The sequence below is a fragment of the Hyperolius riggenbachi genome, chromosome 5 (assembly GCF_040937935.1).
Source record: "Hyperolius riggenbachi isolate aHypRig1 chromosome 5, aHypRig1.pri, whole genome shotgun sequence".
Taxonomy (NCBI): Eukaryota; Metazoa; Chordata; class Amphibia; order Anura; family Hyperoliidae; genus Hyperolius; species Hyperolius riggenbachi.
This window is the reverse complement of record NC_090650.1, coordinates 396423534-396450441: the sequence shown is the minus strand read 5'-3', so window position 1 is coordinate 396450441 and position 26908 is coordinate 396423534. Positions and strand designations below refer to the sequence as shown.

General features: G+C 45.8%; 1 protein-coding gene across 1 annotated transcript in view; it reads left to right on the top strand.

Moving 5' to 3' along the window:
• Nucleotides 1-26908, top strand: part of DGAT1 (diacylglycerol O-acyltransferase 1) — a 62581-nt gene that overhangs the window by 18169 nt on the left and 17504 nt on the right. The window contains exons 3-5 of the mRNA XM_068237855.1: nucleotides 16866-16906; nucleotides 22734-22819; nucleotides 24211-24263. Of these exons, the coding sequence (XP_068093956.1) occupies nucleotides 16866-16906; nucleotides 22734-22819; nucleotides 24211-24263 (180 nt within the window). The remainder of the gene's footprint in view (nucleotides 1-16865; nucleotides 16907-22733; nucleotides 22820-24210; nucleotides 24264-26908) is intronic.

Here is a 26908-nt window from a genome sequence, read left to right as displayed (position 1 = left end):
GCCATGCGAATTTTTTCTGCACAGAAAACGCAAAGGAATCCTGACAAGTGGAAACAGTCCCATTCACTTGTATTGCTATGCGAATTTGCATGCGAAAAACGCATGCGAATTCGCGATAGTGGAAATGAGCCCTCAGACTTCAGCATTGCTGAACTGCAGCACCCACTATTTTGTACTGATTAAAGCAGACCTGAACTCAGATCTTCCTCTTTAAAAGATAAGCAACATCATAATAATCTTTTAAAAAAAAACATTTAGTTGTTACAGCTGATACAAATCCTGCAATAAATCTGCATTGTATCTACTTCCATTCTCCATGGAAGCAGACACAGGATAAACATCATATGTTTACCAATTCTCTGCTGTGGCAGCCAGCTGACACGGCAGAGATTAAATCACAACTTGTGATTAGACACAGATGAGGGGAGGGGACGTGGGGTGAATACACACAACCCTTTGACTATTTGGGCTTTCCAGGGTAGGTGATGAGCAGTAAAGACTAGTCAGCTTCATTATCTGCTCTAGGGGAGTATTTTCTGTAAATTTATAGGACCACTATCGCAAAAATTTTAAAATTTAAAATACATGTGAACACATACGTTTTTTTTCTATAAAAAATCAAATTTCAACAGCAACTGGTCTGAGTGTATTAAGTGATAAAGATGCTAATCTTGCATTCAAAACTTTTTCTGCTGTTATGATTTGGAGTTATCACATACTTAAAGGGAAACTTAACTGAGAAGGATATGGATTTTTCCTTTTAAAATAATACCAGTTGCCTGACTCTCCTGCTGATCTTGTTTCTCTAATACTTTTATCCACAGCCCCTAAACAAGCATGCAGATCAGGTGCTCTGACTGAAGTTAGACTGGATTAGCTGCATGCTTGTTTTCAGGTATGTGATTTAAAGCAGTAGTATCAGCCATGCTATGCCAGGGAAAAAACACCTATATAAATATATAAATCCTTGGTCTACTTATATAACACATGTATTGTACTGTCCACGTTTTGATTTCACTGAACTTTATATAGTAAATTAAGAAAATTCTGTTCCTGGTGGGAACCATGTCTTTTGCCCACAGTTTGAGGCTAAATACTGATGTCATTTCTTCCCTCAACTCCCCCCTTTTTTTTTTTTTTTTCTTCTTCTCCTTCTCCTTCTCCTCCTCCTCCTCCTCCGATCGCTGAGTCACCTCAGCCTTGCTTGTAAACACAAGTGAGCAGATGATCACGTTTCAGCTAGGCAACTGGGCAGGGAAATAAAGGGAAGAGGAGGAATATATTATAGATAAAAAGAACCCCCAGCATGCAACTGAATGGCAATGGCTATTAAAGGGCCAGTGCTCCTAACGTATGTGATAACTTCAAACTCAAACGTTTTGAATGCAGGATTGGCATCTTTATCACTTAATACACTCAGACTAGTTGCTGTTGAAATTTGATTTTTATGGTGACAATCCCGCTTTAATGTTGGATAAAGCTGTGTGGCCAGTGATTTTCCCCCTGTTGTTTTTCACCCCACAATATAAATGTTCTGTGTGTGTTTGAATAATACTTCCTTGTTTGATTAACTTCTAGATAGGAAAATTAAATAAGCGATTGTGTTCTTAATGGTTGGTCAGTATTTGATTCAATGCTCTTATCAAATATGAGTCATTTAGTGGTTGGCAGCCTTTCAAGGTTTTTTTACACAAACTGCTAAATGGCAAGTCAAACGTGGCATTACTCTCCCAATTGCCCAGGTTACAACATAATGCAACGGAATGGAGTTGTTTACTTGCGGTATGGTAGCGATCTGGTAAAAAAAGACCCAAAAAACAGATGTAGCGTTTAGGGGCAGCTGCTGCCTACTCAGATGCACATTCAAGAGATTGCTGCAAGTGCTGGAAGCGAACAACCGGCAGCAGGAGCCCTGCACATATAAATGGGAGTGACTGACAAGCAGGTAAAGGACAACTAAAGCGAGAGGGATATGGAGGCTGCCATATGTATTTTCTTTAAAGCAATACCAGTTGCTGACTGTCCTTCTGATCCTGTCTCTAATACATTTAGCCATAGACCCTGAACAAGCATGCAGCAGATCAGGTGTTTCTGACATTGTCAGATCTGACAAGATTAGCTGCATGCTTGTTTATGGTGTTATTCAGCCACTACTGTAGCCAAATAGATCAGCAGGGCTGCCAGGCAACTGGTGGTATTTAAAAGGAAATAAATATGGCAGCCTCCATATAACACTTACTTCAGTTGTCCTTTAGGGCCCGTTCAGACTGCACGCGTTTCCAGCCGCATTTTGGAAACGCGTGCGGGAGGCCGACACGCACGACATCAGACAGTGCATAGACTGCACCGTCTGATGTTCACACTGCATGCGTTCCCGGACCTGTGCGGTCCGGGAACGCATGCTGCACGCAGATTTTACAAAAACGCGCGGCTGTCCCATTCACTTTTCAGTGATGGGATCAGCCGCGCAACGCACACAAACGCGGATGGCGTGCGTTCGTACGAGTTGCGTTCCGCATGCGTGGCCATCCGCGTTTTGCAGTCTGAACGGTCCCTTAAGTGTACTGCTGTCGGCCGCTCATTGAAAAAACCCTCAGGGCTATGGTCCATTAGAGTGCTTTTAGCTGCGTTTCTGCATTGGTGGTGATTGCTGGCATTTTCAAAAATGCTAGGCTAATGAAAGCAAGCCCTTGGGCCTAATTCAGATGGGCAGTTGCAATGGCCATTGATGACTGGAGGGGCTGGAACTAGATTCCTTTCATCACAGTTCCACCTGCTGCAGGCTCTGGGGACTGGAAGATCTGGATTCCTGCCTACTAGGGAAATTACAATGGGGATCTGCAGTGCTGTCATGCGACCCATACTGCTGCTGTCAGTCCTCTTCTCCTTAAGGTGGCCACACACGATACAATAAAATGATCCGATTTTACGGCAATTCAATAAAAATGATCGGATCTCCCAGAAAAATCGAAAGCTTTTTTAATTTTGTTTTTTTTCCCATTCAACTGAACAATCCGATCGGATTTCCCATTTTTTCGATTTTTATCGAACTGGAATGCCAGATATTTTTCTTCAATCTTTCTAAAGATTGTATGGTATGCATTAGTCAATTTATTAATATACATACCCTAGCAATTTTCTCATATTTTCCAATAATTTTTATCATAATTGGGGACAAAATTGAACATGTGTGTGGTACATTGGTCATAATTTTTGAAATGTTATCAGTCAGAAAAATTGATTGCAATTCTTAAATTGAACAGATATTTAAAAAAAAATTGTATGTTGTGTGGCCACCTTTAGGCAGAGGCATATTACATTCTGAGTGCTGAGTAGGTCTAGCTGAGCTCCCGCTCACTATCCCTTCCAATCAGAAAACCAGAGGGGGTGTGGCAAATTTGCTACTTAAAGAGAAACCGTAACCAAGAATTGAACTTCATCTTAAGCAGTAGCTGATTCCACACCCCCCCCCCCCCCTTTCCCATGCGAAATCTATTCCTTTTCACACACTGATCAGGGGGGTCTGTATGGCTGTTATTGTGGAGAGACCCCTCCCACAGTATGATGTGAGGCGTGGTTTTGACTCCTGGGGAGTGTTGTCGGGGTGCCTGCTAATCAACAAAACAAAAAAACAGGTAGCAGTGCAGGTCATGTGACTTCTGCACAGTGCAGGTATTTAGGGCCCGTTTGCGGAAACCTCAACGCAAGGAAACTGCAACCAATTCACGTCAATAGAGTAGTTTCTATTGACACGAATTGGCCTACGGGATCCGGCAAGATGTGACGCAGGGGAAATTATGGCTAGCATACTGCAGTTTTCTGCAGCACGCATCCAATTCCCCATAGCCGCGTCAGGAAGCCACATGATGCTGCATCTGTTTGTACTGACAACCGGAAGAACCTGCGCAAGGGAAACAAGGCGATGTGGCAATCGCATCCAAACTGCCAATGGAATCAGGCCCTTATACTTTGGATACTGTACAATGCATAATTTGCGGTTGAGGGGGATTTTGAGTGTTGTAAAGACAGTGTAACTACAGAGGAACTGCGGTGAAAATAGCATAATTAATAAAATTGCTTATTTTTTGCAATATTCATTTATAGATTTAATCAGTGTTTGCCCCTTGTAAAATCTCTCCTCTGCCGGATTTACATTCTCAAATGTATCACTGGTGGTGACATCGTTAGTTCTGTCAGGTGGCCTTTACAGTATGTTCATTACTGAGAGTTCTATGCACAGAGGGAGATACTGCTTTCTTGGCAGTTGGAAAAGCTGTTATTTCCCACAATGCAACGAGGTTCACAGATAGCATACTGTCAGAACCATGGTTATGACATCACACTGTGGGAGGGGTTTCACCTCTATCAGCCATACAGACCCCTCCCCCCCCCTCCCCTTCCCCTGATGATCTGTTTGAGGAAAGGTAAAGCTTTCTCGTGGGAAAGGGGGTATCAGCCACGGACGGATCTAGGGTGGTGGGGGGGGGGGGGGGGGTCAAGCGGGTATCTTGCCCCAGGCGCAGTTTGTTGAATTCTTAAAAAGGCGGCAAAATGGCAGTTTAGGCGCCAAAACCTGACCTTTAGGCGCCAAGACCTGACCTTGCCCCAGGCGCAACTTGGTCTTGAATCCGTCCCTGGTATCAGCTACTGATTGGGATGAAGTTCAATCCTTGGGTACAGTTCCTCTTTAAAGTCCTGTTGCTGGATAGGGAGAAGGGTGTAATGTGGTGGAGGGAGCCGCTGAGTTGATGTGATGCATTTCCCACCATTCATAGCTCAGGATGGCTGCAGAGATTGCTGCTATTTTGGGATCGGAAGCGGTGACTGGTTATTAATGAGTGAAATCTCCCAGGCTTGGCGTGTATTTATGGTGTATTATTGTGCTGTCAGTGTTCCAGCTCACACTCTGCTCACTTCCTATCCGCCTGGCTCCCGGCTTCTCCCCATCACAAGGTGTGAAGTGGGTGACAGATGCGGAGATGTGGATGATCCCTGGGTAGGGAAAACACACTTTCTGGTCCTGCAAAGCCTGATATAAACAGTCAGTAAGGGCTTATTCACACTGTGAGCGTTTTCGATTATTATTAAGCGCTGTCGATTTTAAAATCTTTCAAAGCGCTTCTGCAATTATTATTATTATTATTATTATTATTATTTATTAGATTTATATAGCGCCAACATATTACGCAGCGCTGTACAATAAATAGGCTTACAGACAATAACAGGGTTGACAGAACAATACAGGTAACAGACCATAGATACAACAATACAGGTAATAGCAATAAGATACACAACACAATGCAGATAATAGTACAATGCCAGATCATAAACTGGAATGGTAGTGGTAAAAAATTACCAGTTCCAAATTCTGGGTAAAGTGCACACAGTCAAGTATGATACACAAGGGAAGAGGGCCCTGCCAAAGGCTTAGAATCTAGAGGGAGGGGCTGGTGACACAAAAGGAGGGGGTGCATCAAGAAGTTATTGGCAGAAAGGATTAGGGTAGTGTTGAGTTGATGTAGGCCTCCTTGAAGAAGTGAGTTTTGAGTGCTTTTTTGAAGGTGTTGAAGGTGGGAGCGAGCCTGATGGGCAGCGGGAGAGAGTTCCACAGGATAGGGGCAGCTCTAGTGAAGTCCTGCAGTCTGGCATGGGAGTGCGAGATGCGTGGGGTGGTTAAGAGGAGGTCGTTGGAGGAGCGAAGTGGGCGGCCAGGTGTATATCTGCTGACCAGGTCAGAGATGTAGGTTGGGCAGGACTTGTGTAAGGATTTGTATGCCAAACATAGGATCTTGAAGCTGATTCTGAAGTGAATTGGAAGCCAATGAAGGGATTTGCGTAGGGGAGTTGTGGAGACAGAGCCGTGGGAGGAGTAGATGAGTCTGGCTGCTGCGTTCATGATGGATTTTAGGGGGGCGATGCGGTTTTGAGGAAGGCCTGACAAGAGGGAGTTGCAGTAGTCCAGGCGGGAGATGATGAGGGCATGGACACTGCAATGTTGTGCTATGTGAGTGTTCTCGTATGAGCGGTGAGCTTTCTTTTCAATCGCAAACGCAGTTCCTGCATCATTTTCTGAGTGTTTGCTCTTCAATATAAAGTATAGGAAAATCGCAAAGCACTTGAAAAAGCACTTTGAAAAGCGATTTCCCGAGCGCTTTTAAGAATAAATACATTATATTTATTCTGTTCCAGGTCAAAGAGTTCACTTCCTGAGTGTCATCGGGAAGAGAAAAAAAATCGCCGGACAAAAGCGCTTTGAAAAATGCTTTAAGTGGATCCGAGATAAACTTTTACTCATTGCATAATTGTGTTCCTTTCATATAGTTTATAGGGCATTACTCAAGCCAAATACTTTTTGTTGTTGTTATACTCTAATTCCCTATAAACTAAACAAGCCTCGCCCACAGCCTCGGCACTCTGAGCCTTACTAGCAAGGGCTTATGGGAGCTCAGTCTGGGCAGGAGGAGGAGGTTACTAGCCAGAGATTTCAGAGGGAGGAGGAGAGGGGAGTGAAGTTTTCATAGGCTGAGGGCTGGAGATGCAGATCAACTTGCCTGTGTGTAATGTGACAAACAGAACATGCCTACTCTCATTGTATCACAGGAATAAATAATCATAAACTGTTGAAGCTGTTTGCAGCTGTTTGCAGCTAGATTTGCTGTGTAAACTATCTAAACTTTAGATAAGATCTACAGACAACTTACTTGTTATACTTAGTTTTTCATCTCGGATCCGCTTTAACAAAGCGCAAATCACTTAACGCTTTAAAAAGCGCTTACAAAATCACGCAATGCTTGCAAATTATGTGAACAAGGCCTAAAGCTGCATTCAGTGGTCAGTTGCATAATGCACGCATGACTGGGAACTGCAATGTAGACTGGCCAGAGACTTTAATACAATTTGGCCTCAATTCACTAAGCGCATACTGGAGATAAAGCAAGAGAAAACTTGCCACTGCACAGTGAGAGAGTTAGCTTATCTCTCTGTAGTTCTCTTCACACACAGTTAATTAACAGCCTGTCTTTAACTTTAGAATTCTGGAGCCATTTTAAGGATTGAAGAGTTAACTTAAAGAAAGAAGAGTTAACTTTAGGTTTGCCTGAGGTAAAATGTTTCCTGAATACTACATGCCTTATCGCCATGGTGATAAATCTAGAAACATTATTAAAGACAGGAGATAAGCTTAGTGAATTGAGGCCAAAGTCTGCATGCAGTGAGTTAAAATAACCCGATCCGTGACAACGCAGTACTGTGAACTGGCCCATAGAACTGTATATGGGCATTGAGCTGACCTGCAGAATTGTTCTGCAACCACTGTGAACTATGCTGGAGAAATGAACAAAAAAGAGTTAAAGGGCAACTGAAGTAAGAAGAATATGGAGGCTGCCATATTTATTTCCTCTTAAGCAATACCAGTTGCCTGGCAGCCCTGCTGATCTATTTGGCTGCAGTAGTGTCTGAATAACACCAGAAACAAGCATGCAGCTTATCTTGTCAGATCTGACAATAAGGTCAGAAACCTCTGATCTGCATATGCTTGTTCAGGGTCTATGGCGAAAAATATTAACGGCAGAGGATCTGCAGGACTGCCAGGCAACTGGTATTGCTTAAAGAAATTCCTGTAATGTAAAAAAACACCTCTGTGGGATACTTACCTCGGGAGGGGGAAGCCTCTGAGTCCTAATGAGTTTTCTCCATCCTGCAGTGTCCTGGCAATCCAGCTCTGCAGCCCCCTGAACCACGGCGAGGTAAATATTTACCTACCGCGGTCCTGCGCAGGCGCACTAGCGTCTCTCCGTTCAGGTTTAGCCGGAAATAGCGGAACCCTTTGTGCCTGCGCAGAGCAGATACGATCAGGTTCAGCTATTTCAGTGATCTGCAGACTTGGCTCTCCAGCTGTTAAGGAACTACAAGTCCCACGATGCATTGCAGGAGTCTGACAGCCACAGTCATGATTCATAAAGGAAAATGCATTGTGGGACTTGTGGTTCCTTAACAGCTGGAGAGCCGAGTTTGCAGATCACTGAGCTATTTAGTCCTTCCCCAAACGAAGAGCCGCTACTGCACCTGCGCAGGATCGCGGAGAGGTAAATATATCATTGGTTGTCACGGTTTCGGGGGAGCCAGCGCTGGATTCCCTGCAGCTACAGGGGACTGGGAAGCCTGATTGGGAACCTAAAGTTACCCCCTCCTGAGGTAAGTATCCCCCAGAGAGCTTTTATTTTTATTTTTTTTAGTACAGGTTCTCTTTAAAGGCATAGCAGTCTTTAACATCCTGCTTTACGAGATATCCCCATATTAATCAGGAGCAGATCGGACATGTCGGAAATTATCGATTTGACCTGTCGATGTGACAGGAAATTGCAACATGTGAACCTTGCAGGGGACCCGTGTTGCTTATCCACAGTGCTGGGGGGAGACGCTCCCAGGATTACATGTACAACAAGCATGCATGGGAGTGGCATTCGCTGTCTGAAAGTGTTTGGTTATGTAGTGTATATCTGTTAGAGGGTGAAAGGTTGCCTCAGTCGCAGTCACTCACTCATAGACCCATCCCCTCCTCCATTGTGACAGTGGAGCATAATGTGTGTAAGACATGATTGTGCAAGCAGTGCTCAGCCCACATAGTTGTGTAACCGGATCACCAGGGAGTGACTGAGTCACAGAATGTGATTGTATACATGGTGGCAGATGTCTGTATCTGTTTCTCCATCACATGGTAACCCTTCACCTGTTGGAAGACTATAGGTCCCAGCATAGAATCAGGCAAAGATGGCGCTGGAAATCTGGGCACATCCGCCGTAGGCCGTAATGTAAATTACAGCTATAGCAGCGCTCAGTCAGTCATTTTAAGATAACAGCGTAATGCAGCCACCAGCAATAGCTGGAAGCCGAAATGAGTGTTACCTCAGAGTCCACGGTGGCCTAGAAGGGGGATAGTAATGAACGCCACCGGGACCTTTGCAGGAGGAGGGTAAGCCATTTTTCGGCTTTACCCTGTGCCCAAATTTCCCAGTGCCTTAAAGCGGACCTGAACTCAGGACTTCCTCTCTGCTCTAAAATATAAGCAACAGTATAATAAACCTTTAAAGAAAAAACATTTTTGTTACAGCTTTCACAACTCCTGCAATAAATAAGCAATGTGTCTACTGCCTGCTTTCATGGAAGCAGAGAAAGGGTTAACGTCCTGTGTTTACAGATTAGCTGCTCTGCCAAGACTGCCAAATTCTTGTGCTGACAGAGCTGAAAGATCAAATTACACTTGTGATTACTTACAGATGAGGGGGAATTAGACAGGCCCTAGTCCAGGCATGGACAAACTTGGCCTTCCAGCTGTTGAACTAAAAGTCCCACAATGCATTGCAGGAGTCGGACAGCCACAGTCATGACTCATTAAGGCAAATGCATTGTGGGATTTGTAGTTCCTTAACAGCTGGAGGGCCAAGTTTGCCCATGCCTGCCCTAGTCTCTAAATACACACAGGGTGGAGTTTTCATTGTTTTGTCCAGTGCAAGAGTTCAGGGCCACTTTAATTACATGTATGCACCAACATGCCCTCCTCCACAACAGATAGGTAGGTCTTCTACAGTCTAGGTTCTCAACGTGTGGTACATGTACCCTAGGCCCCTAGGGGGTACTTTAGTAGGACCCAGGGGGTATTTGCTGTAGACAATCCATTACAGTAAGTTTTTAACGTTAAAAAAATGATAAATCATATATAAACAAACCCAAATAAATATTTGTAGTCAGTTAAAGGCATCAAGGAATGCAGGCAAAGCATTTATAAACCTCTATTAAGTTTGGTAGAATCTCCTCGTCCAGCTCCAGTCTTGATTTGGGCAAAAGGGTAAATTTGTGAGTCCAGCAGGAGGACAAACGAAAGGGGCAATGGGCTCAGAATGCCTCCCAAAAATAAAGCGAATAACAAACAATAACCAATTCATTATATAGGTTGTCTACACACCTTGGGATCTAGTTGTACAATCTATATGCCATTTTACCACATCGGTTTCGCATGAGGACGTACACAAAGCCTCGTACACACAGGCGGAGGAAAGATTGTTTGAAATTAAATACTCTTTGTTGGGGGGGGGGGTCATACGAAAATTTATGACACAGCCTAACCACCTTGGCTGCATGGACGTGAGTCTCGTGGCTGCTACAGCTGCAGGGAATCGAGACTCGCGTCCTTGCAGTCTGCGGGGCCGTGTGCATAGACTGCCCTTCTACCGGTCACATCTACTGCGCAGCAGTACGATGCGCTGGGAAGCGCTTGCGTACTGTTGCCTGCATTTTGCCCGGAAGTGCAGAGCTGATCCCATCACTGTCAATAAATGGGATCAGCGGTGAAGATGGCGTGCGATCGGATGCGCTGCGTTCGGAACGCACGGCCATCTGCGCTCCTCAGATGCGAACGAGGCCTAACATTGATGTGCTGATAAAAAGCGGACAGAAGCGCACCAAGGCCTCAGTCACATCATATGTGCTTCCGTGCGCATTTGGAAGTGCGTATGACGTGTCACACGTAATAACGGCATAGACAGCCCTTCTGCCGTTCACATCAAAGGCGAGGCGCAGCAGTACAATGCACTATGATGCGCTTGTGTACTGCTGCATGCACTCTGCCCACAAGCGCATAACGCGGGTGGAAGACTGCGATGGTCCCAGTGACGGGGGATTAGTGGCAGGGGACAGAAGTCCCCTGAGCCAATCCGTGCTTGTCCGCTGAGAATAATCACTTGTTTTTGTTCAAAAACAGTGATCATTCTTAAATGGTGCTGCTGCGCTTCCTCACACTCGCTCGTTCCTGCCGCCGATCGTTAGATGAATGAATGGGAACAAAGTAGCAACAAAGCATGTAAGCAAAGAACGATTCAACCCAAAGGCTACCATATGCAGGTCATTCCCACATCAAAACAAAACCAATGCTTCCCAATAGCTAGCTAGAAGTCCTTAATCCTCTTTATAAATCCCCTGTAAAAATGGTGCTTGGGCAGTTGAAACGATCGTCATGACGAGTCACTTCAGCAGATAAAGGCAAGAAGTTTTAAATCAGGATGATACCATTTATTGGCTAACTACAAATGAATAAGAATAAACAAGCTTTCGGCCTTGCAGACTTCGTCAGGTTTACATCCTGTTAGTTTGCAAGCTGGTGGTACAGACAGCTTATATACATGCAACATCAAAAGGGAAAACAGATATTTTTTTCAAGCATAAATACATCATTAAGATGCCTTAATACAAACAGACCATCTAAATGAGGTAAGATAAGGATCCTTGTTTACTCCATTGCTCACAGACCAGGTGTTAGGATTGACCCAGAGGTATCGTAAATTCTTAGTTCACAAGTTCAGCTAGAGTGGCTGAGACAGTTCATATATCATCAATCTCATACCAATATAGAAAGTTGTTGTCCTTATTCAAACCCTTCTGCACAGCTTTGAACCAATTTATAAATTTTGTTTCTGCTATTAATCGGTCATTTGACGTTTTGAAGCCGCCCTTCAGGGCAGTGACACGAAGATCATCCATGCTGTGTCCGTTGGACCGAAAGTGTGTAGCAACTGGGAGTCCAGATTTGGTATCATTAATAGTTTGCCTGTGTCCATTCATACGTTTGCGCAGAGTTTGTCCAGTTTCTCCCACGTACATAACATTGGGGCATTTAGCACACATGATCAGATATACCAGATTGGTGGACCCACAGGAAAATTTACCTTGTACTCTGTACTCCTGTTGTGAACCTGGTATCGTTACCCTGTCAGTGGAGTAAATGTGTCTGCAGGTCCCACATTTTTTGTCGGCAGGATGATGTTCCGTTTTGTTGAGGCCTATTCAAAGAGCTCCTGACAATCATCTGTTTTAGATTGTGTGGTTGCCGATATGACAAGAGTGGAGGTTTAGGGAATATCGTTCTCAGTCTGTGATCCTTGTGTAAAATGGGATGAAGTTCCTTAGCAATCCTCCTTAAGATTTCCAGGTGTGGGTTGTAGGTGACAACCAAAGGGACACGTTCCTCTTTCTGGTTTTGCTTATATTTCAGGAGTTCAGTCCTGGGGATGTTGCTGGCTTTCCTGATTTGGGCCTCAGCCATGGGAGCACTGTAACCTTGTTAAATGAAAGTGTTCTTAAGGTGATCCAGGTGCTTGTCTCTGTCCATCCTGTCAGAACAAATCCGGTTGTACCTTATAGCTAGGCTGTAAATTACAGAGTTCTTAATGTGCTTGGGATGAAAACTGTCGTATCTTAGGTATGTGGGACGGTCTGTAGGTTTGCGGTACACAGAGGTTTGTATGTTGTTACCCCTGATGTATATGGTGGTGTCCAGAAAGTTAATCTCTGTGTGAGAGTAGGTAAGTTTCAATTTGATTGTAGGATGGAAGGCATTGAAGTTCCTGTGGAACTGGAGAAGATCATCCTCCCTTGCGGACCAGATGATTAAAATATCATCAATGAAGCGGAAGTAGGCCAAGGGTTTTATGCCACATGCATTGAGGTATTCCTCTTCGATTGTGGCCATGAATAGATTTGCATACTGTGGAGCGAATTGCAAACCCATTGCCACGCCCATCTGCTGTAAATAGAGGTCCTGTCCAAAAGTGAAATAATTATGAGTGAGAATGAATTTGATCAGCCCAGTAATAGGCTTTACAGGTATGCCCTGACCCTGAAGATATTTACGGCAGGCCGCAATACCATCATCATGGGGAATGTTCGTGTACAGGGACTCCACGTCCATTGTGGCCAGTATGGTTCCCTCAGGTACTGGGCCGATGGCTGTCGGTTTGTTCAGGAGGTGGGTGGTATCCTGTATGTAGCTGGGTCTTTTACAGACAAGAGGTTTCAAGATGTTTTCCAGCCACCCTGAGATGTTCTCTGTAAGAGTTCCGCTCCCTGAGATTATGGGCCTGCCTGGGTTTCCCTCTTTGTGGATCTTGGGAAGCATGTAAAAGCAGGCTGTTCTAGGCTCTTCAGGGATAAGGGTCCTTACATGTAGTCTGATGTTTGCAGGCAATCTGTTAACCATCCTTTTAAGTGCCATCCTGTAGCCTTTTGTGGGGTCCCCCTGTAATTTGGCATAGTGAGCGGTGTTGGATAATTGTCTTTGTGCCTCCTGGATGTAGTCACTGGTGTTCATTATGACTATGGCACCACCTTTATCCGCTGGTTTAATAATAATGTCCTTATTCTCCTTAAGGGATCTGATGGCCTGTTGCTCCTGAAGCTGAAATGTCAGTACTCTCCAAAGGCCTGTCATTCTGCCCTGCGAGACCCATAGACAGGATTGCACTCTGTGGAGATATGGAGGAATTTTTCAGAAAGCTGCGACTCAAGGAACACTACCATGATAAGGAAGCCTGTGATACAATGGATAATGGACCAAAACGCACCAGATCTAAAAAGAAAAAAAAGATGGACCCCCAAAGAAGGAAAAAACCCGGCCCTGGATAAATACATCAACAAATTCAGACGCAGAATCTGACAGGATCCTGAGTAAAAAGACACTGGCCCAGAACGTAACACGTTTATCCAGGGCCGGGTTTTTTCCTTCTTTGGGGGTCAGCTTTCTGAAAAATTCCTCCATATCTCCACAGAGTGCAATCCTGTCTATGGGTCTCGCAGGGCAGAATGACAGGCCTTTGGAGAGTACTGACATTTCAGCTTCAGGAGCGACAGGCCATCAGATCCCTTAAGGAGAATAAGGACATTATTATTAAACCAGCGGATAAAGGTGGTGCCATAGTCATAATGAACACCAGTGACTACATCCAGGAGGCACAAAGACCATTATCCAACACCGCTCACTATGCCAAATTACAGGGGGACCTCACAAAAGGCTACAGGATGGCACTTAAAAGGATGGTTAACAGATTGCCTGCAAACATCAGACTACATGTAAGGACCCTTATCCCTGAAGAGCCCAGAACAGCCTGCTTTTACATGCTTCCCAAGATCCACAAAGAGGGAAACCCAGGCAGGCCCATAATCTCAGGGAGTGGAACTCTTACAGAGAACATCTCAGGGTGGCTGGAAAACATCTTGAAACCTCTTGTCTGTAAAAGACCCAGCTACATACAGGATACCACCCACCTCCTGAACAAACTGACAGCCATCGGCCCAGTACCTGAGGGAACCATGCTGGCCACAATGGACGTGGAGTCCCTGTACACGAACATTCCCCATGATGATGGTATTGCGGCCTGCCGTAAATATCTTCAGGGTCAGGGCATACCTGTAAAGCCTATTACTGGGCTGATCAAATTCATTCTCACTCATAATTATTTCACTTTTGGACAGGACCTCTATTTACAGCAGATGGGCGTGGCAATGGGTTTGCAATTCGCTCCACAGTATGCAAATCTATTCATGGCCACAATCGAAGAGGAATACCTCAATGCATGTGGCATAAAACCCTTGGCCTACTTCCGCTTCATTGATGATATTTTAATCATCTGGTCCGCAAGGGAGGATGATCTTCTCCAGTTCCACAGGAACTTCAATGCCTTCCATCCTACAATCAAATTGAAACTTACCTACTCTCACACAGAGATTAACTTTCTGGACACCACCATATACATCAGGGGTAACAACATACAAACCTCTGTGTATCGCAAACCTACAGACCGTCCCACATACCTAAGATACGACAGTTTTCATCCCAAGCACATTAAGAACTCTGTAATTTACAGCCAAGCTATAAGGTACAACCGGATTTGTTCTGACAGGATGGACAGAGACAAGCACCTGGATCACCTTAAGAACACTTTCATTAAACAAGGTTACAGTGCTCCCATGGCTGAGGCCCAAATCAGGAAAGCCAGCAACATCCCCAGGACTGAACTCCTGAAATATAAGCAAAACCAGAAAGAGGAACGTGTCCCTTTGGTTGTCACCTACAACCCACACCTGGAAATCTTAAGGAGGATTGCTAAGGAACTTCATCCCATTTTACACAAGGATCACAGACTGAGAACGATATTCCCTAAACCTCCACTCTTGTCATATCGGCAACCACACAATCTAAAACAGATGATTGTCAGGAGCTCTTTGAATAGGCCTCAACAAAACGGACCATCACCCTGCCGACAAAAAATATGTGGGACCTGCAGACACATTTACTCTACTGACAGGGTAACGATACCAGGTTCACAACAGGAGTACAGAGTACAAGGTAAATTTTTCCTTTGGGTCCACCAATCTGGTATATCTGATCATGTGTGCTAAATGCCCCAATGTTATGTACGTGGAAGAAACTGGACAAACTCTGCGCAAACGTATGAATGGACACAGGCAAACTATTAATGATACCAAATCTGGACTCCCAGTTGCTACACACTTTCGGTCCAACGGACACAGCATGGATGATCTTCGTGTCACTGCCCTGAAGGGCGGCTTCAAAACGTCAAATGACCGATTAATAGCAGAAACAAAATTTATAAATTGGTTCAAAGCTGTGCAGAAGGGTTTGAATAAGGACAACAACTTTCTATATTGGTATGAGATTGATGATATATGAACTGTCTCAGCCACTCTAGCTGAACTTGTGAACTAAGAATTTACGATACCTCTGGGTCAATCCTAACACCTGGTCTGTGAGCAATGGAGTAAACAAGGATCCTTATCTTACCCCATTTAGATGGTCTGTTTGTATTAAGGCATCTTAATGATGTATTTATGCTTGAAAAAAATATCTGTTTTCCCTTTTGATGTTGCATGTATATAAGCTGTCTGTACCACCAGCTTGCAAACTAACAGGATGTAAACCTGACGAAGTCTGCAAGGCCGAAAGCTTGTTTATTCTTATTCATTTGTAGTTAGCCAATAAATGGTATCGTCCTGATTTAAAACTTCTTGCTTTTACTGATGGCTAACACGGTACAATACCCTACTGCTACTACTTCAGCAGATAATCATTTATAGTCAGGTGTGTGTGTGTGTGTGTACAGAGCTATGAATAATTATTAAACAATGTGTCCCCAAAGTCTACATCACATCCCTTAAATCCTGCATCATTTAAAGTGAACCTTAATATTGAGACAAAAAAAGTTTCTTACCTGAGTCTTCTACTGGCTCTCTGTAGACGTCCTGTACCCGCGACGGGACAAACCAGTATCCCGCCGCGGCTCATTTCATTTTCGCCAACTGACTAGTTGGCCACTGCGCCTACGCGGCCCTGGCTGTTCGTGTCCGCGCGCTTCTTGCCGTCCTGCGCATGCACAGTACGAGATTTCTCATACTGCGCATGCGCAGGGGCCCTCCGACTGACAACTGAGGCAGGGGATCGGAGGATCAGTTTTCCTGGCACGGGTACAACTAATTATTTTTAAAGATTGTTGAAATAAACTAAGTTTAGCATCGGATGTGCGTACACACGCTTCTCTTGGCGATTTAGATGTATGGACTACAATTACAGTACTCCTAGTGTTTTGTGTCGCGGTCCTGTGCACTGATTTTTCTCTACAACAATATTAGACGTCCTGAGCCCGCAATAGGACAAACCAGTCCCCCACCGCGGCTCATTTCATTTTCGAAGACTGACTAATTGGCCACTGCGCCTACGTGGCCCTGGCCGTCCGTGTCCTCGCTCTTGTTGCCGTCCTGCACATGCACAGTACGAGATTTCTCATACTGCGCATGCACAGTGGCCCTCCGACTGACAACTGAGGCAGAGAATCGGAGGATCAGTTTCTCCTGGTATGGCCACAGAATGTCTGCAGTAGGCCAGTAGAAGCCCCAGGTTTGTTTTTTGTTTGTTTGTTTTTGTTTCAATTAAGGTTCCCTTTAAACATTTTTTGTGTGTGGCCAGCTTTTTTTTTTTTTTTTCCCCCTTTCTTCTGGACTAATATCCCTTTCTTGTCTTCTAGGTACTGGGTAATGCCAGGCTATTCCTGGAGAACATAATAAAGTAAGTGTTTGCTGGTGTGTGGGTTGTGTTGTATTACGAACAGTCTCTATTCATGCTTCAGAAGTATCCTAATCTTCCTATACACGGAAGCTACGTTCTATAATATCTTTCATTGAATAACTGCAGATAGAAGTGTATTTCTAGCTTTCAGTAGGTAATACTGGCAGAATAAGGTGCTTAATTATCAAAAACTAGCAATAACTTTCTAGTCTCTTCAGGAGGCGTGCTCCCACCCTACCTCCAATGCGTATTGACGGCAAGGAAGTGGAAAGAGTTCCCTGCGTCCGCCTTCTGGGCACAACCATCTCCAATGACCTGAGGTGGAAAGCCAACACTGCCTCCACACAGAGGAAAGCCCAACAGAGACTTTTCTTTCTTCGCCAACTAAAAAAATTTGGTATGGCCCCAAAACTTCTGTCTAACTTCTACTCTGCTACAATTGAATCTGTCCTATGCTCTTCCATCCTGGTCTGGTATGCCGGCTCCTCCGCCAGCGACAGGCTGAAACTGCAGAGGATCATCAGATCAGCAGAGAGGATCATCGGGAAAGCCCTTCCTACTCTGGACCTCCTCTACCACTCCAGGCTGAACACCAGAGCATTAAAGATCACCAACGACCCCTCGCACCCAGGCCACCGCTTTTTTTAGTCAGCTTCCTTCAAGCCGAAGACCCCGGTTCCGGTCCATCCTCACCAAGACCTCGAGACATAAGAACAGTTTCTTTCCCTCTGCTGTCAGCCTTCTGAACTCTCTCTCACGGATTTGCCCATCCACACCCCCACCCTACAAATTCAAGCCACACTATAGCGCGCTGAACTGAGGTACACTGCACATGGACAGTGATCTAGCTCCAGCGTACTTTCTGCCTGTTCTTTGGGTGTATTTTTGATTTCTGATTTTTGATTTGTAAATAATGCTTCATTGTGTTCCCCTGCATCTGTTTTTGTTTTTTGGTTCCTGCATGTTCCATCCTGTATCTGTATTTGTATCTGTATCAGTCCCCTGTACGTGCCAAGCCCAATTCCGGGCACGACCCAGTCGTGCTTGGCGAGAATAAAGATTCTGATTCTAGTTGTGAAAAGATATTGCCTACAGCAACTTTAGAGGAGTAACAAAATTAGAGGAGAACAAAATGCAATCAGAAGTGGACAAATCCAAATCCTTTGTATAAAAATCCCCATCATGCACTGCTGGCATACTGTAAAGGTGTCCATACATCAGGCGACATGGTGGGTGATCGACCATCCAATTCGATGATTATAATCAGATGAAAATCATTGCTGCCAAGAGCCTGTCTGATCAACCATGCAACCAATATCGGGCTGATGCGCTCGATCGGGTGTGCGGCAGTAATGGCATGCGTTATCGGGACAAACACAACTTACCCCCAGCACTGTGCCCCCCCCCCCCAGTGTAAAATGTGACCCCCCCCCCTCCTTTTCCGGTGGCCATGCATGATTACTTTACCTGTTAGTGTCCGCCGCTGTCTCCCTCCTCTTCCTCATACACATGTGCTCCACATAGTTACTGTTGTATTACGTGTTGGCGCCTATGTGACGTCACACACATGCGCAATACGCAGATTCCGTGCTTTTCCTCACACACATGCCCAGCATGGTTCCCCTGGTATTGCATTCTGGCTCCTATGTAACGTCACACACACATGTGCAATACATAGATTCAGTCCTTTTATATACACACACACGCACGCACGCACGCGTGCGCATTGAACGTTGGCGCATGTGACTCGATTTGCTTATTTTCTACAGAAAAGATGGAAATTTGCACATTCGAATATTCCTTCACTCCCTATGAAAGATGCTGTTACTTATGTAAGCTGGTTGATACTGCCGCTATGTACTGTATGTGCTTAGTGCTCAGCCTATAAATGTGACGTGTTCTGTGACTTCAGGCTGTCTCGCAGTAGCTTTCCTCATTATGGTGAAGCTGGGATGATGTGTTCAGTTAGAACTTTTTTATTATTTTGACAAAATAATAATTTCTGGCTGTATGCCATGGACTTTCAGGGCCTCCCCTCATTGGTTCCCACACACAGTGTGTGCAGGGGCTGAGGAAGGGTTTCCTGTGTTCTCCTTTGTATGTAGTACAAACAAGGCTTATTTGTTTATGGTTTGGTGGTGTGTGGAGACATTCAAATCCATTCACTCTGTTCCCAGAGCTACTAGAGTAAACACTTGTTCATTTTTTTTAATTTTCTTTTTTTTTTTTGAAGAGCTAGCCAGCAGGGGGCACAGTTGCATTGTGAATAGGTCTTCCAGTAGCTGGTTTTCCTACAGCTTGGTTGTCCTAAAGGGAGAACGATATGGAAGCTGATGTATTTCATTTTAAACAATACAAATGACCTGGCTGTCCTGCTCATCTTTTAGCCATAGACCCTGTGGAAAGCATGCAGAACAGATGATTATTATTAGTATTTATATAGCGCCAACATCTTCCGCAGTGCTGTACAGAGTACATTGTCTTGTCACTTGTCCCTCAGAGAGGCTCACAATCTAATTTCTACCATAGTCTTGTGTCTGTGTGTATTGTGTGGTATATGTATCCTAGTCTAGGGTCAATTTAGGGGGAAGCCATTTAACTTATCTGTATGTTTTTGGGATGTGGGAGGCAACTGGAGTGGGTGAGGAAACCCACACGGACATGGGGAGAACATACAGTGCCCTGGCTGGGATTCAATCCGGGGACCCAGCATTGCAAGGCGAGAGTTCTAACCACTATGCAACGATGGTGCCTATTAGCTGCATGCTTGTTTCAGGTGTGTGATTCAGACACTAGTAAAGCCAGACAGATCTACAGGACAGCCAGGAAACTGGCAATGTTATAAAGCAAATAAATCTGGCGGCCTCCTTATCCATCTTGCTTCAGGTACCTTTGAAGTTCTCCAGAGATACAATAGATGTGTGTGAGAAAGTGGGTGCCATAACTGACTGTGGGAGAACATCAAGAGCCTGATTCACTAAAGCCTCGTACATGCGCTATACTTCTGTGGCCTGTAAGGACACCTAAAGCAAGAGGGATACGGAGGCTGCCATATTTATTTCCTTCCACTTAAGGACCAGCTAACGCCCATAGGCGTCAGCAGGTCTTAAGTGGGTCACCATGGAAACGGCGGCTCGATCGAGCGGCCTTTCCATGTCAGTTCATGGAGGCTGTCTCCGTGAACAGCCGGAGAGCCGCCGATCGCGGCTCGCCGGCAAAGTGTAAACACGCTGGACATCATACGTACATCGGCGGTCCCCGGCCTCTGATTGGCCAGGGATCGCCGGAATATGATAGGCTGAAGCCTATCCTTCAATGCGCAGGACGGATATCCGTCCTGCGCAGCCCATGGAGGGAGAGGACGGGACGGCGGGGAGCGTGGAAAACGCTGCGGAGGGGGGCTTTGAAGAGCCCTCCCCCGCAGATCACAAACAGCCGGCGGCGATCAGACCCCACCAGCAGGACACCCCCCCCCCCCCCCCCCCCCCCCTAGTGGGGAAAAAAGGGGGGGGAAGTCTGATCGCCAAGGCTCAATCCTGATCGGTGCTGCGGGCTGGAGAGCCCACGCAGCACCGATCACTGCAGAAAACCCTGGTCCTTAAGTGGTTAAACAGTACCAGTTGCCTGGCAGCCCTGCTGACCTTTCATGCATCAATAGTGTCTGAATCGCACACCTGAAACAAACATGCAGCAAATCCAGTCAAAGTTCAGTCAAACATTTGATCTGCTGCATGCTTGTTCATGGTCTATGGCTAATAGTATTAGAGGCAGATAATCAGCAGGACAGCCTGTACAGACACACTGTTTGGCCTGTTAAGGTGGCCGCAGGTCAGCCACCCGGCCATTTGGCTGCAGTAACATGCAACTGAATGGCAGCGTTTGGTAACACTGCGTGACATGTTTGACATGAGGTGGTGTTATCTGGTGACGAAAAAATTAATGTCTCATGTCACAGCAACTGCTGTGCTCAGATGTAACTGCATAGCTGCCTGTCCACTGCCTGTGCTGAGCGCTAGCAAGTGCCCGGCCATTAGACAAAAGCAGCTGACAGGCAGTGACAGTGGCCACACTGCATATACTGGAATATACTTGTGTGATGGAGGCGGGCAATGAGATGCTAAAAATTTAGAGGGGATGCAAGTTTTGGTTTTTGTTTTTTTCCTTAAATGCAGGGCTGTGGAGTCAAGGAGTCGGAGTTGGAGCAATTTTGGGTACCTGGAGTCGGTGGTTTCAATAAACTGAGTCGGATGATTTTTGAACCAAATAATTAGCCTTTGAAAAAATTAGACTAAAGGCCCATACACACGTCGGATTTTAGCGAACGACCCGTCGTTTGAACGTTCCGTCGTTCGGACGTTTTCGCGTCAAATCCGACGTGTGTACAGACTATCGTTCGGGTGATAAGACTGGTTACCAGCGATCCGCCCGGCGGATCGTTGGTAACCAGTCTTATCACCCGAACGATAGTCTGTACACACGTCGGATTTGACGCGAAAACGTCCGAACGACGGAACGTTCAAACGACGGGTCGTTCGCTAAAATCCGACGTGTGTATGGGCCTTAAGGAGTCGAGGAGTTCGGAATCGGAGCACCTGGAGTTGGAGTCAGTGGTTTCATAAACGTCTGAGTCGGATGATTTTTGTACCGACTCTACAGCCTTGCTTAAAGGGAACCAGAGACGTAGCACCTTCATGTATTTTACCATATATATCAGTGGGAACATTAGAGAAAACGCCTACCTTGCTTTCGGATTCATTCTGCACTGCACAGCTTGCTTCTAATCAGCCCAGATAAAATCCCCGACTGAGCATTGTCTGGCTTTGCTCAGGAATTTTTATAGCTCAGTCTGTGTTCTCTCACGTCTTGTCAAGTCCAAGTCTGCCCCCTGCTGGCTCTGCTCAGAAATCATTATAGCTGAGTCATTATAGCAAAGCCAGGCTGAATGCTCAGTCAGGGATTTTATCAGGTCTCATAAGAAACAAGCTGTGCAGTGCAGAATGAAACAGAAAGCATGGTAGGTGTTTTCTCTAATGTTCCCACTTATCTATATGCTAAAATACGAGAGTGCTTCGTCTCTGGTTCACTTTAAAGGACATCTGAGATTAAAATAGACTGATGAGAAAAACAACTCTATCTATTCTCCGTCTCCTAAAAATCACTCTTTTTTTAGATATCCCACAGTTTTATTTTATATTTAAATCTAGTTTTTTACGGTTTGATTGTCTCTGCTCAATGACACCTTCATTGACGTATGCCAGAACTCAAGTCTATGAATTATTGACCCTTTTTATCTCTTTTCTGCCCTCAGAAGCCATTTACTGACAGGAAAGTGTTTTATGGCTGTAATTACTTATAAGTGAGGGTTATGCTATAGTCTGACTCAGCCCAATCCTGTCCCGACACGAACAGAAACTGTCACTTGCATACTTGATGATTAACTTTTTCAGGCAAAGAAATAAATAAAGGAACACAGCATAGTTATCTGTGTGCTAGGCACTGTACATACACATGCCTATCTCATCATGTCACATGTCACCTCGGTTGTCCTTTAAACGTGTACAGTTTGGAGCTGGAATATTCAGATGCGTCAGCTGGTGATTTGATTGGTTCAATGTCAAGCGGCATAAAATTTGTATATTAGCATCTCATGGACCATCTCTGTTGTGTGGCTATTTTTATTGGCATTGCCTTTGCTGGTACCTTGTGTTTGAACATGATGTCCATTTCAGAAGATGTTATAAGATTGCTTGCCAGTGTTTGTGGGGATTCTAGCTGATTGCTTGTGGGAAGGTCCTTTTTATACCAGATACTCTTTATCTGCTTCCAGGTACGGCATACTAGTGGATCCCATTCAGGTGGTCTCTCTCTTCCTAAAGGACCCTTATAGCTGGCCCTCGCTATGCCTGGTGCTGGGTAAGTTCACAAAGGCTAATAGACCTATAGAAGGGTTATTAAGATCAATACAGGTAAGGTCCGTACACACGCCGGACTGGAGGCAACGACTGGTCCGTCGTCACCTCCCGCTGGGTGGGCGTTCCAACTACAGTCCGGCGTGTGTACGCACTGTCGGCGGACTGATACGGCTGTTGCTGAGCGATCCGCCGGACGGATCGCTCAGAAACAGCCGTATCAGTCTGCAGACAGACTGTACACACGCCGGACTGTCGCTGGAACGCCCACCCAGCGGGAGGTGACGACGGACCCGTCGTTGCCTCCAGTCCGGCGTGTGTACGGACCTTTAGTCTGCAGTAGATAGGGTTTGTATTTAAAGGGGAACTTCAGCCTAAACAAACATACTGTCATTAAGTTACATTAGTTATGTTAATTAGAATAGATAGGTAATATAATCTCTTACCCACCCCGTTTTAAAAGAACAGGCAAATGTTTGTGATTCATGGGGGCTGCCATCTTTGTCATGGGGACAGCCATCTTTTTGGTGGAAAGGAGGTGACAGGGAGCAGGAGACACAGTTCCAACTGTCCTGTGTCCTGATCACCCCTCCCAGCTGCACACACTAGGCTTCAAATGTCAAATTCAAAATGTAGAAAAAAAAAATTGCACCAAAACAGCAGAACGAGAACAAAATCAGAAATCCCATCATGCTTTGCACAGTATTAGGGGGAAAATGCCCGGGCAGTTTTTTTTCTGTGTAGCTAAAAACGAGGCTTGTATAAGAGAAAAAAAGTTCTGATGCTGTGAAACAGTTAGACACACCAGGCCTTTCCAGTGCTGCTGAGTCAATTTTTAGTCTGGAGGTTCACTTTAAGTCAGAATACTGTGCCCCCCCCCCCCCCCCGTACCTCCTCTGTGCCATACTATGTCTCCACTGTCCCCATCCATCCCCCTGTGCCTCCATTGTCCCATCCTGTGGCCCCACTGTCCCATCCTGTGCGTCCACTGTCCCTGTGCCTACACTGTGTCCCGATCTGTCCCCATGTGCCTTCACTGTGCCATCCTGTGCCTCCACTGCTTACATTGGCATGCTCCGAGGGCTCTGCATCCTCTGGCACACTTCAGCTCACTCTCTGCAAGGTGGCACATTGGGGGGTTGGCTAATCAGCATGTCACGGCTTTTAGCCTATTTTTGGAGAATCAAATGCACCAAAATGAAGCATGTAGCATATTCATGTATTGAAAGAAATCGCAATGCATGAGAGTTTACAAGGCTCTTGTGAGAAAACGCTTGCATATTTAAACACATGGGTGGACATGTATACTAGGAACAGGCCCTAAGTGAAATTGCATGTTTACAGTGACATAAATCTCACAATGCATGAGTGAGACATTTTCTTCTTGTTTTTCAGGTTCAAATCTGTTTATTTTGGCCTCTTTGCATTTGGAGAGGCGACTGGCATCGGTAAGTACACAACCCAAAGTGGGTAGTTCCATCTAAGGAGTTAGCAGACATTTTCATGGACCTCCATTGTCAGCCACGTAGAAGGCTCTAGAACAGTGATGGCTAACCTTGTCACTCCAGCTGTGACAAAACTACAAATCCCGTCATGCCTCTTCCTCCCCGAGTTATGCTTAGAGCTGTAAGAGTATTGCAATGCCTCATGGGACTTGTAGTACCACCACAGCTGGAGTGCCAAGGTTGGCCATCACTGCTCTAGAAAGTTGGGTTGTGTGCATAATATTTAGGTGCAATGGCCACCTGGGATTGGGCCAGCTTTGGACTGACTCATATATGCCTAGGCACACTGATACAGGGGCGTCTGTGTCATTAGGCAACTATAAATTTTTGCCTATGGCGCCGTTGGTGGCAGTGGGCGCTCTGTGCGTGTGTTTATTATTTTTCTTTCAGCCAGCCTGAACCAGGTCGGCACGGGCTGTGACAGGCAGCTCAGCCTGTGCCCGGCGCCGCCTATTGGTCTGCCCCCTTCCTCTCTTCCGTTCAGAGCCTCCGAGCAGCACGCACGTTAGTTTATATGTGCACTGCGTGCTGCCGCCTACTGGTCCGCCCCCTCTCCTTCTCTTTGCTGAGTGCGATCGCTGCACGCGGCATGCAGGTTTGTTTACCACGTCGGTTTGTGAGGTTTAAGCCCCCCTCCCGCTATAGCCTGCCTGTGTCCCGGGTTGAGCACTCAGGGTGGAGCGCGGCAGTGGGATTGCAGAGAACAGAGCTGTCACCGCAGGACTTGCATCCTAAACAGAGTAAAGATATATACATTTACAAAGCCCTGCGGTGATTGCTCAGCTCTGCAGATATTCTCCTCACCTCGCTGCCTATGCTTTACTTGATGCGGGGCGGGCAACAACACTGAGCGCTGTGCGGGAGGGTGGAGAAGGGGGAGCAGAACGAGGAGAAGAGAACCTAGGTGACACCTGCTTGTAGGCCAAGCTCTAGAAGATACTCCCGGGATGCAGAGACAGAGCAGCATGCTAGTTGCCAGCTACTGCATCCAATCCTGCTGGCAGTCTTCATTGCCCCGCCCCTCAAGCATGTGTTATCGTGGAGAGGAAAGAGAAGAGGACTCCAGTCTCCATCCCTGAAGTTATGGAATGCTGCCTGCCTGACTACTCAGGCAGGTGCTGACCCGGAGTCCGGGCTTCATGCATGCTGGCTGCACAGTGTGTGTTCTTTGTGCAATGTGTGTAAGTGTACTGTGTGCAATGTGTGTAAGTGTACTGTCTGTGCAATGTGTGTAAGTGTACTGTCTGTGCAATGTGTGTAAGTGTACTGTCTGTGCAATGTGTGTAAGTGTACTGTCTGTGCAATGTGTGTAAGTGTACTGTCTGTGCAATGTGTGTAAGTGTACTCTCTGTGCAATGTGTGTAAGTGTACTCTCTGTGCAATGTGTGTAAGTGTACTGTCTGTGCAATGAGTGTAAGTGTACTGTCTGTGCAATGTGTGTAAGTGTGTTGTCTGTGCAATGTGTGTGAGTGTGTTGTCTGTGCAATGTGTGTGTGTGAGTGTACTGTCTGTGCAGTGTGTGTGAGTGTACTGTCTGTGCAGTGTGTGTGAGTGTACTGTCTGTGCAGTGTGTGTGAGTGTACTGTCTGTGCAGTGTGTGTAAGTGTACTGTCTGTGCAGTGTGTGTAAGTGTACTGTCTGTGCAGTGTGTGTAAGTGTACTGTCTGTGCAGTGTGTGTAAGTGTACTGTCTGTGCAGTGTGTGTAAGTGTACTGTCTGTGCAGTGTGTGTAAGTGTACTGTCTGTGCACAGACAATACACGTACACACTGTGCACAGTGTGTAAGTGTGTTATTTAGCCACTGTGTGTAAGTGTATTGTCTTTGCAATGTGTGTAAGTGTGTTCTTTGTGCAATGTGTTGTATACGGATGTCCGCAGGCAGGCGGCGTTTCTCGATGTCCCCCTACTGTGATTGAAGCCGGGGGATGCCGCTCGCCATTGCACGCTGTAAAGCCCTTCCACGCTGTAGGAAAGAGAGGAAGCGCACGGGGAGGACAAGAGCACCGCCCACTCGATCAGCATCACTGGCTCACGAGACGCGTTTCATCCTGTTTGGATTTCCTCAGACATCTGAGGAACGTCTGAGGAGATCCAAACAGGATGAAACGCGTCACGTGAGCCAGTGACGCTGATCGAGTGGGCTGTGCTCTTGTCCTCCCTGTGCGCTTCCTCTCTCTCCTACAGCGTGGAAGCGCTTTACAGCGTGCAATGGCGAGCGGCATCCCCCTGCTTCAATCACAGTAGGGGGACATCGAGAAACGCCGCCTGCCTGCGGACATCCGTATACTCCACAGGGTCACGTGAGTTAACTCAAAAGGCTTGCTGAATGCAAACGGAGATTGAGAGGTTAGACACTGATTCGTGTCTGTAATGCGCACGTAAATATATACATATAGAGGCGTGCATTTCTCATTATGCACACGGGTTGTAGGATGAAGATTTATATTTGCACTCAATCATGCTGTCACTGTTACTATGGACTTGTAAGTGGGCCTGAAGATAAATTGTATTTCTCAGAGCTGTCTTGACAAGGAGTGCACTCCAGGACTGCCTATCATTCATACATGGTACCGGTGCCCTATTTGCTA